The sequence below is a fragment of the Hesperophylax consimilis genome, chromosome 27 (assembly GCF_061612785.1).
Source record: "Hesperophylax consimilis isolate HC1 chromosome 27, BYU_Hcon_1.0, whole genome shotgun sequence".
NCBI lineage: Eukaryota > Metazoa > Arthropoda > Insecta > Trichoptera > Limnephilidae > Hesperophylax > Hesperophylax consimilis.
The window spans coordinates 16041489-16057835 of NC_142862.1; the positions used below are offsets into that span (position 1 = coordinate 16041489).

Consider the following 16347-nt stretch of genomic DNA (forward strand, 5'->3'; position numbering starts at 1 on the left):
GACAAGAACCTATTCTTTTTAATTACCCCCTGACGGGAAAACTGATAGAACCATGGAACTACCATTTCCATACCCTTGAGAATCTGTGTACCCAAGTGATTTTTTTTTCATACTTCGGCTGAAATTAAATAGATCAAAAATCTTCAAATATCTGAAATCTTTTTTGAACAGAAAATCAAATTCATTTTTCCGTCTGTGGCATTGGAGACGAAAGATTTAGGTCATCGAATTCGGTATAGAATACCTTTCGCTTCTAGGGATTATTTTTTCTGTGGTTACGATAATAATTCAATAATCCTGTCCATGTTTTATTTTTTCTTATTAATAAAAATATTCAACTAATACCAGCACTTTTATTTTTAGAGTTAGTTCAAATATTTTTAAAATTTAAATTTAAAAACCTATTACGTCACTAGGAGCCTGATGGCGGCACAAGAAGGTTACTATTTGTATCAGGGTCAACTCTGTAATAAAATGAAACTGACTCATTTATAGTAATTCTATGTTGTATTACGGTGAGATATTAGAAAGAGATAACATATATATATATGTGAATAACGCACAAGAGTCCCAGCCGCTTCCAACCGTTTGGAATCAGTGAGACTATGGCATCCCCAATTGGAGTCTGTTGTGAGGCTGAAGTTGGTGGGGAGGAGAAGGAGATGGGTGAGAGGGGCGTACCTGGAAGATCTGGTCATCAAACACGGCTAAAGCCATTTCAAGTAACGTTTCAATTCGGAATGTTGGTATTACACCAGGGCGATACTGAAAGTATCTTCCACTCGTGAATTTGCCGCAAGCAGTGGCGACTTGTGACTGACTACTGGGTGTACTAGAGTGCTAAAATTACAAAAAAATATTATGTGTTGTTGTAGCTGAAATAATTTTTTTTTAGAAATTTCGATTTTTTGTTTGAAGATTTTCAGGAAATCCGTGCGGTGCTCGGTCATACCAAAATTTCGTGAAAATCCTATCTTTTTCAGCTACAACAACATCAATAATGACATTTTTTTATAATATTAGCACTATAGTACACCTACAAGTCACGAGCCGCCACTGGCCGCAAGTGTACTATATAATGTAAGGCGTACCTGGAGTAGAGTACTTAAGTGTACCAGGTTCGCATAAACCATCCCACTCAACTAGCATTAACTTTGGTGTGCCACAGGGCAGTGTACTCGGTCCCACACTTTTTCTCATTTATATCAATGACTTATGTAAACTATCTATTATTGATGGCAATATAATCACTTTCGCCGATGACACTGCCCTAGTACTAAAAAGTAAGACATGGGAAGAAACATTTCATAGAGCGGATCTAACATTGCAAATTATTAAACAGTGGTTGGATGATAATCTACTCACCCTAAACATTACTAAAACGAAATATATAACGTTTAGTCTTAATATTCCGAGTCAGCCTTCAATCAATCGTACACTAAAAATACATTCTTGTAGAGATAACTCTAGTTGTCTGTGCAATCCACTAGAACGAGTAGATTCCATTAAATATTTGGGTGTAATAATTGACAATAAACTACGATGGGAAGATCACGTAATAAATGTTACAAACCGTATACGGAAACTGGCATATATCTTCAGGTCATTACGAAATATTCTAAATAAAAATACACTAAAAACAGTATACTTTTCTTTATGCCAATCAATTATATCTTACGGTATAGTAGTCTGGGGAGGATGCTCTAACACGATATTAGATCCATTAATTAAAGCTCAAAAATTGATAATGCGGACTATTTACAAAGTACACTATATTCACCCCACGAAGGACTTATTTAACGACTTCAAAGTACTCAACATAAAATCCTTATACGTCAAAAACATATCCTCCTACTATAAATTCAAACATACGAAAAAAAATATTTTTGAATCGACCCATAATACAAGATATTCCAACAAATCCAATTATACTATTCCCCCAATAAAAACCTCAATGGCACAAAGACAATTTAACTTTCTTGCTCCAAAAATATTCAATAATTTAACGTTAGAAATAAAATCAATAGCCAAATACGACAGTTTCAGGAAAGCGCTCGGGAATTTTTTGATGTGCGATTGTAATAGTGTTAGTAGCCTATTCCAAGTACTCAGATAGAGGTGTATACTATATTGTTTATATGCGTGAGGATGCGTCATTTGGTTGTATGTATACATGTGTTGTTATATGTATATAGGTATGTCTGCTGCTATATACACATGTGTGCTTGTATGCACACATATTAAAAATTATATATATAATTATGTACATTTTTACAATCTAATGCTAATTTACTTATTTCTCCTTTCTAATTTTCTTCTACTTTTTATTACAATTTTTCCAAAATTTTAGCTTCATCTATAGTTACTTATTTCATATGTTTACACTAGATTTCATATTTCATACAAAGTAATTACACTCAATTGGTCACCATGAAACAGGCAGCCGCCTAGTATGGTGATTCATTATATCTACTTTATGTAAATTTCGAAACAATGTAACATGTATTAAATAAATAAATAAATAAAATAATATTATTAATTAATAATACATATTTGGAAGTTTTAAATTTTTGTCTAGCGCAATTTTTTTGATAAAGTATTATGTGTTAGGTATTATCAGCCTCTTGGCATTTTGCCCCCCCGACCGGAGTGCTTCAATTGCGTCCGCATAGGGCCGGCCCTGCCCCAACTTACTTCTTATAATTCCATCGAACATGGCTATCTTGATTTTTAACCTGTTTTTACTTGTGTTGAATTGTACGACCTGAAAACCATATACTTGGTAATTAAGCTGTCATTTTTTGTGGTGCAGATCATGCTACGACCTGAAAACCATATACCTGGTCATTAAGCTGTTATTACTTGTGTTGCAGATCATGCTACGACTAGAAAACCATATACTTGGTCATTAAGCTGTTATTACTTGTGTTGCAGATCATGCTACGACCTGAAAACCATATACTTGGTCATTAAGCTGTTATTACTTGTGTTGCAGATCATGCTACGACCTGAAAACCATATACTTGGTCATTAAGCTGTTATTACTTGTGTTGCAGATCATGCTACGACCTGAAAACCATATACTTGGTCATTAAGCTGTCATTATTTGTGTTGCAGATCATGCTACGACCTGAAAACCATATACCTGCTGGTCCGCCCCAAGAAGGGCAAGGAACCGAAACAGAGACTGGAAGAAATCTTCAGCAATCCGGTGAGCGAACTATATTATTTCGTCTTATTTTGGCCTGATAAAATATGTTTATCTATTAAATAAATTAATAACTGCTACGTCATTATTAAACAATTAAGATAACATTAATGTGGGGAAAACAGACTTCAAAATACCCTCACAAAATATGAAATCTATTGTCACAATTATTTTATCAGTAATTTGGTTTAACCGGTAATAAATTATTTTTAATTGGGAGGAGGTAAAGTAGAATCATATTAATAAGTCGTCTAAACGTGGCCACAGAAAACCACAGTTTGAAAATGGCCTTGAAAGCCGAAACAGCTGTAACAATAACAAAACCCAAAAAATACTTGCAGAACATAATAATTATATCATTAAATTTGATTTTAATTAAATTTAAGAAAAAAATAAATGGAGTTCTACGAATTAAACACAAAAACGTTAAAAAAAAATTAACTAATATACCTAGTCATTAAGTTTTTTTATGGCACGAACGGCAACGAAAAAAGTTAGAGCAAAAAAACAAGTTTTGTTTTATAATTTTTTTAAATTAATTTAAGTTGAATTTTATGAGTTTTTACACTATACCAAAAATACTCGTACAACCAATTATGGATTTCCTGCTTGTGTTAAGAAATAAACGGAATTATACTCGTGTACAACAAAATACCATAGAATTATAATAAAATAAGAATGTACATAAACTAAAATACATTTACAACAGAAAAGTTACTCATGACACGTGAGAATAATACTACATATTTATGAACTTTTCATATTTATTCAGCTCGCAATTGAAAATGTCCACTTTCTATATATTTTTTCTTTCTATATCTATATATATATATATATATATTGACGTGTACCAGGCGTTGCTGTGGGTTATCCTTAGGAGATCGACATTTATGTTACAATCGCAGACTTTTATGTTATGCTTTTATTTATGGCATATACGGACAGCGGCATATTTAGAGATTTTAATTTATTGGGGAAACAAACTATTTTATATAAATACTCGTAATTTATTATAATTATAATTTTTTTACTAATTATTTTTACCTGAAATGACAAAAAGGTGAGATAGCAATATTGTAAATAATTACTTTTTCTAATAAAATATGTATTTTTTTCAGTAAATCATTAAATATATCAGTAAATTTGAATCAGTATTTTGACGAAAAAACGTATGGTGAGCATAGACATATGAATATTAGTAGACCTGCCCTAAGTGATTAAAAGCGTATTATCCCCACTCCCCATACCGGTTCCATTGGAGCCGGCTGTGCTCGCGTATGGCCTCAAGTGAAATTTGAAAACGTGACGTCATCATTCTTGTGCGAACTATGGTCGAGGCATCATCGGTTCATTTTAAAATGTTGACTTGTACTATGAAAACTTGTAAAAATAGATGTGAAAAAGAGAATAAACCCAATTGTCGTATTACATTCCATATATAAGCATTATTTTATTTTATTTTAAGCATGTTCACACCGTATAATATAGATCAGTTTTAGAAACATATACTATCACACCGAGAAACGTCTGGACGCGAAACACAAAGCTGGTTGGTTGCTGGGAAGTAAATTATGAACATTTATAAAAGTGTCTTAACTAAATACTTAAACGAAATATTCGACTCTGAAAATAGAACCGAATTTTTTTGCCGAATTTGGACTTCGCAAATTTGTTTATAACGTGGCGAGTAATTTGCGCTCCCATGTAAAAATGTCTATTCATTCAAAAGCAGATTTTACTTTTAAGAAGTAAATGGTGATATTATAATGCGAGATGCCTATTTACTGTCAGATTGATTTATTGACGAATCACAGTCAGCCTTACTCCCTTCGTTCTTCAACAGTTGATTTTACCCCTCGCCATTATCTTCTCGTCTATTAATTCCTATGTCTGTGATGGTGAGTCATTTTTAAAACATTTTATGTTTGATTTAAAAAAATATACCTATGCTTAAAAGAAGACTGTAGGGTTAAAACTTTAAACATCACAACAATGTGGGTAAAAGGTTGAAAATAAGCATTTACTGTTGATATTAGATAAAAGTTTTATTAAAGAACGAAATATTAAAAACAAAATTATAAACGCCTCAAAATCGACAGATTCGTAACAAGTAATTAATTTTAGTTCTCAGCTTTCACTGTAGTACTGTGCGTTAAATTATGTGTTGTAACAAACGTTTCACCACAGCAAAACAAACATCCTTTTTCTTAACAATTTCTGACACACACTGCGTCATTTGGCAATGAATTCAAATGTATACAAAGTCTAATATTTGGGACATTGTGACATTTCCTAGAAGGCACCTTATCCATTAAATATTCGATAATTTAGAAAAAAGAAATGGTTATCACAGCTTACCTATGTCATAATAGGTATTATATGCCGTGACATAATATATGTTTTTATAACTAATCTTTTTTGTAATTTTTTTTCAAATTTATAAATTTCATACACACTTTTTTCACACGTATAATAATTTCTGATAGCTGGACTCCGGGCAGTTTTTTACAACCAATCTTTTTTAATGATTGAAATAAAATTCCGTAGCGTGTTTTATGTAAATAGTATATATGTTAATTTTGTTAAAATGTTTGCATCACCTGATCAAAAATAGTTTTTTGGTTTTAATTTTTTTATTTCAACTAAACGTGTTTAACATTAAAAGAGATTGTAAATTGCCCTCCACGTTTTTCAGGGTTGGTTTTTTTTTATTTGTTGCAAAGTTTGTACATGATTTACATATAAACCATAGTATAAGAATAAATTCTAAGTTTCGCAATTCTCCTTAATAGGATTTACTGATCTGAGGCGGTCTGTAGTAGTTTTTAGTGAGACCATGGCATCACGAATTGTGGTACGTTGTAAGGCTGAAGGTATCGGGGAGAGGAAGAGGTGAAAGAGGAAGGTGGTGAGGTACCTGGCTATGCAGATCTGGTCACCAAACACGGTCAAAGCCATTTCAAACAACGTTTCTTAATGGTGGTCTAACACCAGGGCGATACTGAGAGTATCTTCCACTCAGGAACGTGCCGCAAATATAATATCTATTATTTTTAATGAGTAATTTGTGGAATAACACAATTTAATCAAATAAAATTTACTTGCGCACGCCGGGATTTGAACCCGCGATCTACAGCTAGCTAATCGCGAGATTTGCTCTTTAACCACAGAGGCCGTCAAATTAGTAGTTACAGTAATATTACCATAGACATATGAATATTAGTAGACCTGCCCTAAGTGATTAAAAGCGTATTATCCCCACTCCCCATACCGGTTCCATTGAGCCGGCTGGGCTCGCATATGGCCTCAAGTGAAATTTGAAAACGTGACGTCATCATTCTTGTGCGAACTATGGTCGAGGCATCATCGGTTCATTTTACGAAATAACACGGCAAAATGTTGACTTGTGATATGAAAACTTGTAAAAATAGATGTGAAAAAGAGAATAAACCCAATTGTCGTATTACATTCCATAAGTAAGCATTATTTTACTTTATTTTAAGCTTATTCACACCGTATTATATGGATCAGTTTTAGAAACATATACTATCACATCACAATGTAGCGATTCTCAAGTGTGCTCATCGTTGTTTACTGGGGTAAGTAAATTATGAGACATTTGTAAAAGTGTCTTAACTAAATACTCTGAAACTAACTACGACTCTGAAAATAGAAGCTGCCTTACTTTGCCGAATTTGGACGTCGCAAATTAGTTCATAACGTGGCGAGTAATTTGCGCTCCCATGTAGAAATGTCTATTCATTCAAAAGCAGATTTTACTTTTAAGAACTAAATGGTGATATTATAATGCGAGATGCCTATTTACTGTCAGATTGATTTATTGACGAATCACAGTCAGCCTTACTCCCTTCGTTCTTCAACAGTTGATTTTACCCCTCGCCATTATCTTCTCGTCTATTAATTCCTATGTCTGTGAATATTACTAGTATTTAGTTAGATTTTGAGAGTTTTTATGGGTTGTGAAATAGTTTTGTTGGGTCGTCTTTTTCGTACTGGACAGTGGAAATTAATGTTTTGGTTATGAACAACAGCATGATTTGTCCCTTCGTCATTCATTGAACATTCGTCTATAGTAGCCAATTTAATTTGTGTGCAATGATTGGTGTGGAATGATCTGCCGATGTCGTATTTTTTACCTCTTACAACAGACATGAGTCTCTCTTCGAGAGTTCCTCCATGATGACTTAAGATTGCCCAAGCAAGGCCGGCCCTAAGCCAAACGGCTAAAATTCGTTCACAAAAAAAGAAATAATCTAGGATAATAAAATCACCATACTAGTCGAAAACGTGTCCGTCACTACCAGTGTTAATTTGAATGAACATTGAAATTGATTTACAATATTCTGGCAAATAACTGTGAACAGTGAATTGGACTGATATTATTATTATAGAACACATCTTAATGCGTATTTGTAATTCGAGTAGAAAACATTGATATCGCACCTTAAATTAAGTAATCAATGACGGCGGAAATTCGATGAAACTCACAATCAGCAGATGTCAAAATATTTATCGTTGTTGTGGCGGAAATAAGAATTTCAACAGAACGGAAAAAATATACGCCACAGAAAAGATTACAAGCTATAAGAAAACAAAAACATGGCTTTTCTAAATCGCTACCGTTACTATAAAAAAATTCACAAAGTTCATTTTAATTTGAATTAACACTGGGGCTGAAAGGATTAAGACTGTTAAGTGTTAGGTATTATCAGCGACTTGGAAATTCAGCGGGCAACTCCAATTGCGCCTGCATAGGGCCGGCCCTGCCCCAATGGAACTCCTGAGAAGCTCTTAGAACAGAAAGACATTCTCTAGAGAGGGTAATGTAAATTTATACGAGAAAAAACATAAAAATAAACGCCCGGGTGTCCTTCATCGAAGTAATCTGATAAATCTGAAAATCTTGTATCCTATTAAATAAAAAAGTTTGATTGTATTTTGATCTCTTAGGTCACAATAACATATACTACTTATAATATGACGATTAGTTTCGCGATGCAAAAACCGACAATGTCACATTGGAAAAACCTTTTACGTCTTCGTTGTGTGTTGTGTGTCATTAAAACTGTTAGTTTATGTGATTCTAGTTTGGGAACCAATTAATTTTATTTTTCTTCCACTATGACAGCGATTATAATAATATTATCATTTAATTATTCAGCACTATTTTTTTTCAGAGACAATTCAGCTTAAGTAGGCTTAAAAATGGTCATTTATTGTCATAATTCACTCAAGTGCACTTCTTGCTTAAAATTGCTCCTCCGTTATATTTAAAACGGAAAGCAACCTGATTGAGAACTAAATCAAGAATTAAAACGAGAACAAGTATTTAAAGAAAGAAACAAGTCAAACAATTCAAAGTATGCAGAAATTGTAGATTCAAATCCAAAATTGATATATGTAATATTGAGTTAGTTCTTGGGGGTAATCAATAATATTCGAATGAATGGTGACCGTATAAATCATCAAAATGATAATTCATCACATTTTTAAAAAGTTATTATTAACCCAATAAATTTTATTAATTGGGTTAAGTAAGTTAGGTTGGGTTAGGTTTAAAAAAATTGTTTTTATCGTTTCTAATGACTTTATTTCACTTTTTAAAGGTGTGTTGAATTGTCACTGTGTTGAGTTATCATGGAACCGATTTATATATATATTAATTAATGAAATTCATATGTGTAACATTAAGTTTGTTCTTAGGCGTCAACCCGTAAAAACAAAGGATTTTTACTACTAAACATCTAATTTTATTGATTCAATTGGTCACAACAGAGTTAAAAGTAAGAAATTTGCATGTGTATACTCAAATTAGATTGCAATGGTAAGCACAAACTCAATTAACAATCCTACGTAATTGAGTATTTCATTTCGCCAATAATGGGCGCTTAATTTCATCGACCTGCAAACCAGTTTAGTGATTATTTACCTGACATCAATAATACCTTTGTTTCCACAGTTAACTAGTAAGTATTTCGTCAGGCGGTATTGTGTGTGAAATTGCATTCATTTGGAATTTGGCTCGAAACCATTTCGCTTTAATATTTCATTTCATTTCAGAAGCATTTAATGTACATAAGTGTGTTGATAATATTCAAAAAAACTGTATTCAATTTTGTTTGTTAACTAAGTTTAGTACTTATGTATCTTATTATAGTTAAAAAGATAATTAAGGTCTTTGTATTGACAGACGATTCTCTTAATATTTTTTCATCCTTGTCCTTTCTTAAATAATAAGATTTTATACAAGTCCCATTTGCTAATAACTGAATGTCACCCTAGCTGTCTTTATTATCTACTTGTTTCTAGTCTATATTTTGTTTTTATCTGTAGTATTACTTTATGTTTGTGATTACTCTATGTTTGCTTCAGTCAAATGTAAATTGATAACCTTGATCCTAATGAGGTTGATTTTTATGAGAAGAAACGTGATACGTACAGTGAGATGCAGTAAATAAATAATACTATTTTTGGGGTGTTACGCCGTGTTGGGCTACCTCCTACTTTAGCCAACGTTTCGGACAGCGTTACAGAGTCCATCATCAGGGGAGATGTGTAAAGATTGTTTTGAAGTGTATGCTAATGCATGTATATGTGATACCATGTTGCCAACGCCACTCCTCTAAGAGCTGGTATTACAGAAAAATATTTTTATTTTTTAAATTTAAAATGGTTTTCTGCGTTTAGTTTTGGTGTAGTTGTCAATTAACGAATAACAAGAACTATCAAGCTTAGCCCCGTTGTCTTTTTTAATATTAGTGTGATGATTATGACTTTCAATCGCGACCGTAATTTGGCGTGTTCCATGTGTTTTGGGTCACCTCAGGAATAAATTCAAAGTAATTGCCGGTTTCAATTAAATACTCGGCAAATGCCGATTTGTCATGATGAAGTGGAATCTCTGAAAAATCTCGAAAATTCACTATTTGGAATAACTCACCTATTTCTCATCTTCCATTGGATTAATCGTTTTCGCAAAGCTATTTTTGTATTGCGCATTTACGAAAATAATATTTTTCACTTGCACCTCTAATGTAAATTTCTTGTCTCAGACACGACATTATTAATAAACATTTTATAAATACTTTCAGCTTCATAAATCCAACAATTAAATAAGTATTTATAATTCAATCTAACATTACGCTGTAGTAAACATGAACATCATAAGTTTTTTAGCTGTAAAAACGCAATGTTTTAACTTCCTGGTGTAATCATAAATGATTGTAATGTCGAGCTAATTTTTCGTAATCCTAGATATCAATCAACAATATCCTTGAACCATACCTCAGAATAATACATAATTATGTATAAACATCTCTAGGTACTATCATTACGACATCTTCTCGATTCTCTGACTCCAAGAACTGATTGTTCTTAACTAGTTGTAATTGTTTACACTTCAACGGGTCGGAAAATCACATTCCTTTTTTGTTCAGATCTAATCAATCATTGATAATCATTGAAGAAAAAGATAATACTAATAAATTGCACTAACCTCCCCACATCCTGGAATAAAAATTATTATTATTATTATTAAATTAAAAAGGTAACGGTCTAATCCCAGGATCTCTGTCTTACCGGGACAAGTCTCAACCAACTCGGCCATTGGGTCTTAAATTAATTAGATAATTAAACATTTAACTATTTATTTAAATACAAACGGCACGACATGTGCCATTAACAAACATATATAAATATAATTAAAAGTACAAGATTTAAAGTATAAATTTCAAAGTACAATATACTCTATAAAGTGTAAAGGTTAAATATAAAGTTAAGTATAAAGTGTAAATGAAAAATCTAAATTATTTTTATAAGCAATAATTATTAGCCTGAAACACTCATCCACATAGAAAAATCTCCTGATAAAAGATACATTTGGCGTCATGTATCTTTTTCAATGTGGATGAGTGTTTCAGGCTAATAATTATTGCTTATAAAAATAATTGTTACCCTTTGCATAAAAAATCTTGTCTTAAACATTAGTTTACCAAAAATATAAAGTGAAGTATAAAGTATACGTTACGGTGTAAAGTTAAATATAATGTTAATTATATTTAACTTTATTTTTTTTATAAAGAATAAATTATAAAAAAAATATTTACAAAAGTTAAGAAAAATAAAATATTGTTAATAATGACTTAGAAGAATTATTTGTCAACTGTGCCAAACATAAATGATTTTCAATTATCAAAGTAACGATAATGTAAACAATAATTTATGCTTGATTACTATTCCTGCATACGTAAAAACTATTTTTTTATACATCTTTTATATGATAACAGACTTCCTTCATCATTGATATCAAAAGTATTAAAGTATGAAAATGACGTAAAATAATAAGGTAAGTTGAGCCGTTTTCCCTGTAAGATAGAGATCCTGGGTTCAATTCCCAGTTAAGACAATTACCTTTTTATTTTTCTGTGTCTTGTTCTGTTTCATATTTCTTTTAGATTTATTACTACGTACTATCTTATTCTTCAATGATAAATATATATTGCATTGATGGGTACAACCTTCCTATTCCAATAAAATAAAAAAAAACTACGCAAGCTGTAGAAAAATTGGTGGGTTTGGTTGAAAAACAATTACAATATCCCAACCTACCTTACTATTTGGAAAAAAATTACAATATCCCAACCTACCTTCCTATCCGGAAAACAATTACAATATCCCAACCTCCCTTCCTATCTGGAAAACAATTACAATATCCCAACCTACCGTCCTATCTGGAAACAAATTACAATATCCCAACCTACCTTCCTATCTGGAAAACAATTACAATATCCCAACCTACCTTCCTATCTGGAAAACAATTACAATATCCCAACCTACCTTCCTATCTGGAAAACAATTACAATATCCCAACCTACCTTCCTATCTGGAAAACAATTATAATATCCCAACCTACCTTCCTATCTGGAAAACAATTACAATATCCCAACCTAACTTCCCGTCTGGAAATTTTCTTTCGGGTTTTGAGATACAATTTGGGTCTTGAATATATTAATTGCAAAATTTAATTTCTGTCCTAAACGACAAACAGAGAATTGTCCAGGAGAACAATTTTACTGATTTTATTCACCAAGAAGAATGACTAGAGGAAGAGGTTACGAGTAACTAAAGTGTTAATTTACGAATGTTTTATTTTACAAGTCGAACATATTTGGTTTGTATATTTTATCTTAATTAAAAGAAAAGCGGCATTTAAGACTGCTCATAGGCTTAGGTAGATCACGGGAACCAGTAATTCTTTAGCCTAACCTAACCTTACCGAAGTTGTGACGTTTGAGATTGTTTTACACCCGCAATTTCAATAATAACTTCAAAATAAAAGATATAAATGTCTAGAATCATTAGAGAATTTATTGAAGATAATTTTTAACGTAAAACTGTATCCACCAAATAGATATATAGGATAGATATACGCTTAAAACAAGATAGAAATATAATATTTATGTAAATATTATATCTCAATGTAAAACTGTGCTAAGTTGTTAGCACAGTTTTACACTGAGAGCATCACTTGGTTTATCGTTTAGAACTAATTTACCTTGTCCACTTAACTCGATTTATTAAAAATAAATATTTCGAGTTTAGGGAAAGATTGATGTGATGCTATTGAACCCGAATATGAAAAAAAAAGTCGTTTAAAACAGTTTTACACTAGATAGACGAATTGTTATCTCGTAAATAAACTAATAAAAAATTTCTCTATGAATATTTTGAGGTATTTAAAAAAGATGTTTTGTAATGACGTATATTTTATAATAACGATCATACCCATATTATAATATTATGATTGGAAATTAATTTTTTTGCAAGCAAAAAAACATGCACATTAAATAATATTTACCATGTTTTGATCTCGTCATTTTGTAAAAAAATATAATCACGTCTTAAACAATTTTCTTGGTAAATATGAAACTATTCGTGTTTTGTATTATTTTTACATGTTTAGATTCGTTGGGAACTCTTCAAAATGACAATTCAACACACCTCAAAAAGTGATATAAAGTCATTAAAATTGATGAAACGAAAACTAGGTTAAATACGTTACGTTAGTGGTTATTTTTCATCGCTATGACTTTTTAACGGTTCGTTGAATTGTCATTGTATTGAGTTATCATGGAACCGTTTAGTTCTTTACATATATGTTTTTGTGATGAGTATTCTTTCACCTTCATACTAATATTGACACAAACGAAAACAATTAAAGCGTCGGAGAAAAAACACTTGGAAACATTTCCACTGCAACCTTTATTGTTTTTCCACTTAAAACGTTGAGATAATTATTTCACGTGGAATAGACGTCACAAGGTTACATACGTTGAGTAATTAATGAGCAATTATTATTTATCGTAACAATACATGGATGGGTACCCACGTCATTATAAAACCATGATTTGTCAAACATGCGGTTAAGAACAGAAATCAGAAACCTTTTATAGTCCATGTACCAGAGAATTTTTTGGTGTTGATTCAATTTCCAAAATGTGTGTAAAGGTACATCGATATCAATAAAATAAGCATTAAACATAATTAATCCTAGCACGATTTTAATTTCAGTGCGCTAGTGCGGATGCGCAGTTGGTAAATAATTAAACATAATATGACTTATTAAAACATCTCAAAACTTCCGCTATCCCCAGTCTGAAGATGGCTGTGATTGGCTGAAACCGGTAACCGTCATAAATAAAAAAAGTGCACAGAGAAAAATAAGTATTACTAATTAATTAAAAATCTCTTAAAATCATTGGTAATCTGGCGAAAAACGGGATTGCAGGCCGTTTCCTGATAATCTTTAGTAAATTCCTAATGCATTGGAACACTTGCATGAACATGCACGTGCATTTGTATTGATAATATTTAATGATGAAATGCGATAATTTTCCGACATCGTGATAATAATATATTCGTATTTTACTTAAAGTTTATCTGGAATCCTGTTAATTCATTCATTAATGCAATCATGTTTTTAGCCGGATAACCAATATTTTGAAGAAATTCTTAACAGTAAAGCAATTCTCATTTTTCTCCATGTGGATATATGTTTAAATCGTTGTAATGGAATTACATCACTAACTATTGCATCAAAAATAGAAATATGATTTATAAATTTAAATAAAAACTTGTATTTTAATTACAAATGTAATATCTACAGCACAATAAAAACTTAACATAAATAATAATAATTAATAACAATAACAAAGCTATCATGTAAATGCCGCCATTCTTTCTTGGTAAAATCTTTCGTGCGAAAAGATGTTGGAACGATTATGTCAAGTCATCTATGAGTTATCGCCTTGCTTGTCTCTTGTGTGTATTACCCAACGGTAACAATGAAAAAAAAACAATTATTAAATATATGCCTTAAAAATAAAAGATGTTGGAACGATTATGTCAAGTCATCTATGAGTTATCGCCTTGTTTGTATTTTGTGTGTATTACCCAACGGTAACAATGAAAAAAAAATCATTATTAAATATATGCCTTAAAAATAAAATAAAATATTTTTTTAACTTACGGTTTGACTTTTACGTAGCTGTGCTACGCTTCGAGTGACTTTTGGGTGTAATAGAATACTAAAATTATATATAGTGCTAACACTCAGTAATAGTGTACTAACATAATGCATTGAATGCATTATTGATGTTGTTGTAGCCGAAAACTTTTCTTTTTAAATTTGGTTTTTTGTATGATTATTTTTTCGGTCGTGTTTTAATTTCATTGTTTTAGCTTTAAAAAGGTTGAGAAACGGTGATTCCCAATCCAAACGGCTATTCAAATTACCTAAATTAAAACATAACATTTTAGTAAAGTTAAATTTAATAACATCAAAATTACACATTGTAAAATTACCTTCAAAACTTACATTTTAAAAAATCTGGAAAAAAATTTGGTCGTGATTGAATAACAAAATGATCCTTCAAAATATAAAAATGGTTACCGTTTTTGGCCCCGTAATAAGCGTTCAAAGATGGTTTGAAAGGGAGATATGAAAATAGGAATGTTAGAGGGAGCGCGCTAATATTAATAAAACGATAATAATTGAGCGAAATGGTGAAAATATTTAATAAAATACCACTCGTTTGAAATAAAAAAATCTCTCTTACAATGCTTTAGTTGCACTTAAAGGTACACTGTGAATTTATTCATCCCTATAAAATATTAATTAATTAACAGTACAAAACGTGTTTTTAATAATTTTCGGAGCTTACTTTGCGATTTTTTTCTATCGAGGAATTTCATATAATTACCGTTTCGGCATAACAAATCTATAGATATTGTCTTAAAAAAAACATATATTTTTTTTGGAACTTAAAATTTTTAAGAGTTAACGAGAAACATGTTACAAATCGGTAGAAATTGGGTTTGCGGGGCTTAAATTAGTGGCTAAAATCCATTTTTTTAAATGTTCGCAAAGTCAGTTTGCCAATTTCAAAGCCAATTGTGTAGTAACAAAATCTTAAATCTATATATTTTCATATATACACACGGTCCGAAAAGGTTAACCCCTTGTACGCATAATTCGTATTATTTGGTCTACCCATGGCTTGGAACAGATATCAAAAATAATATCTTTGATATTAGTGTATGAGCTCACCCATATGACAATAGATTAGTCTAATAGGTTACCCATAGATGGCGTTATATTTTAGAGACCGAGTGTGTGATAACGTATATACGGGTGGATTATAAAGTCGTGGTCCATATTATTTCAAGCGAATGCTATTTAAGATATAAGAGTACAAAAAATATTTCACGTTAAATAAATTAAGAACTCATAACATTATCGATAAAACCCTTGTCGATCGACCGTGCAAGATACCCAGAGCCCATTGTCAATCAATCACATTAAAAGTCAAAGTGTTTTATTGAAGCCGTAGTTTGTGAGAAATCCCAGAGACAACATTCAGAATTCTTTAACTCGAGCAATATTACCCAGTATCGAAATACTTAATATACGTCTATAGTATTTTACCACACAGTTAACAATACCCTATTGTATTTATTTTGTCGTCACTTCGCGTATATTAAAAGTTGCATCACATCGATTATTGCATTTTCCATGCAGAAGATCAACGTGTTGAGCTAGATCTGCTAGATGCATACAA

General features: G+C 31.4%; 1 protein-coding gene across 1 annotated transcript in view; it reads left to right on the forward strand.

The window, feature by feature from the left end:
- LOC149410654 (putative fatty acyl-CoA reductase CG5065) overlaps nucleotides 1-16347 on the forward strand; it is a 93639-nt gene that overhangs the window by 42296 nt on the left and 34996 nt on the right. The window contains exon 3 of the mRNA XM_089648165.1: nucleotides 3118-3211. Within this exon, the coding sequence (XP_089504291.1) occupies nucleotides 3118-3211 (94 nt within the window). The remainder of the gene's footprint in view (nucleotides 1-3117; nucleotides 3212-16347) is intronic.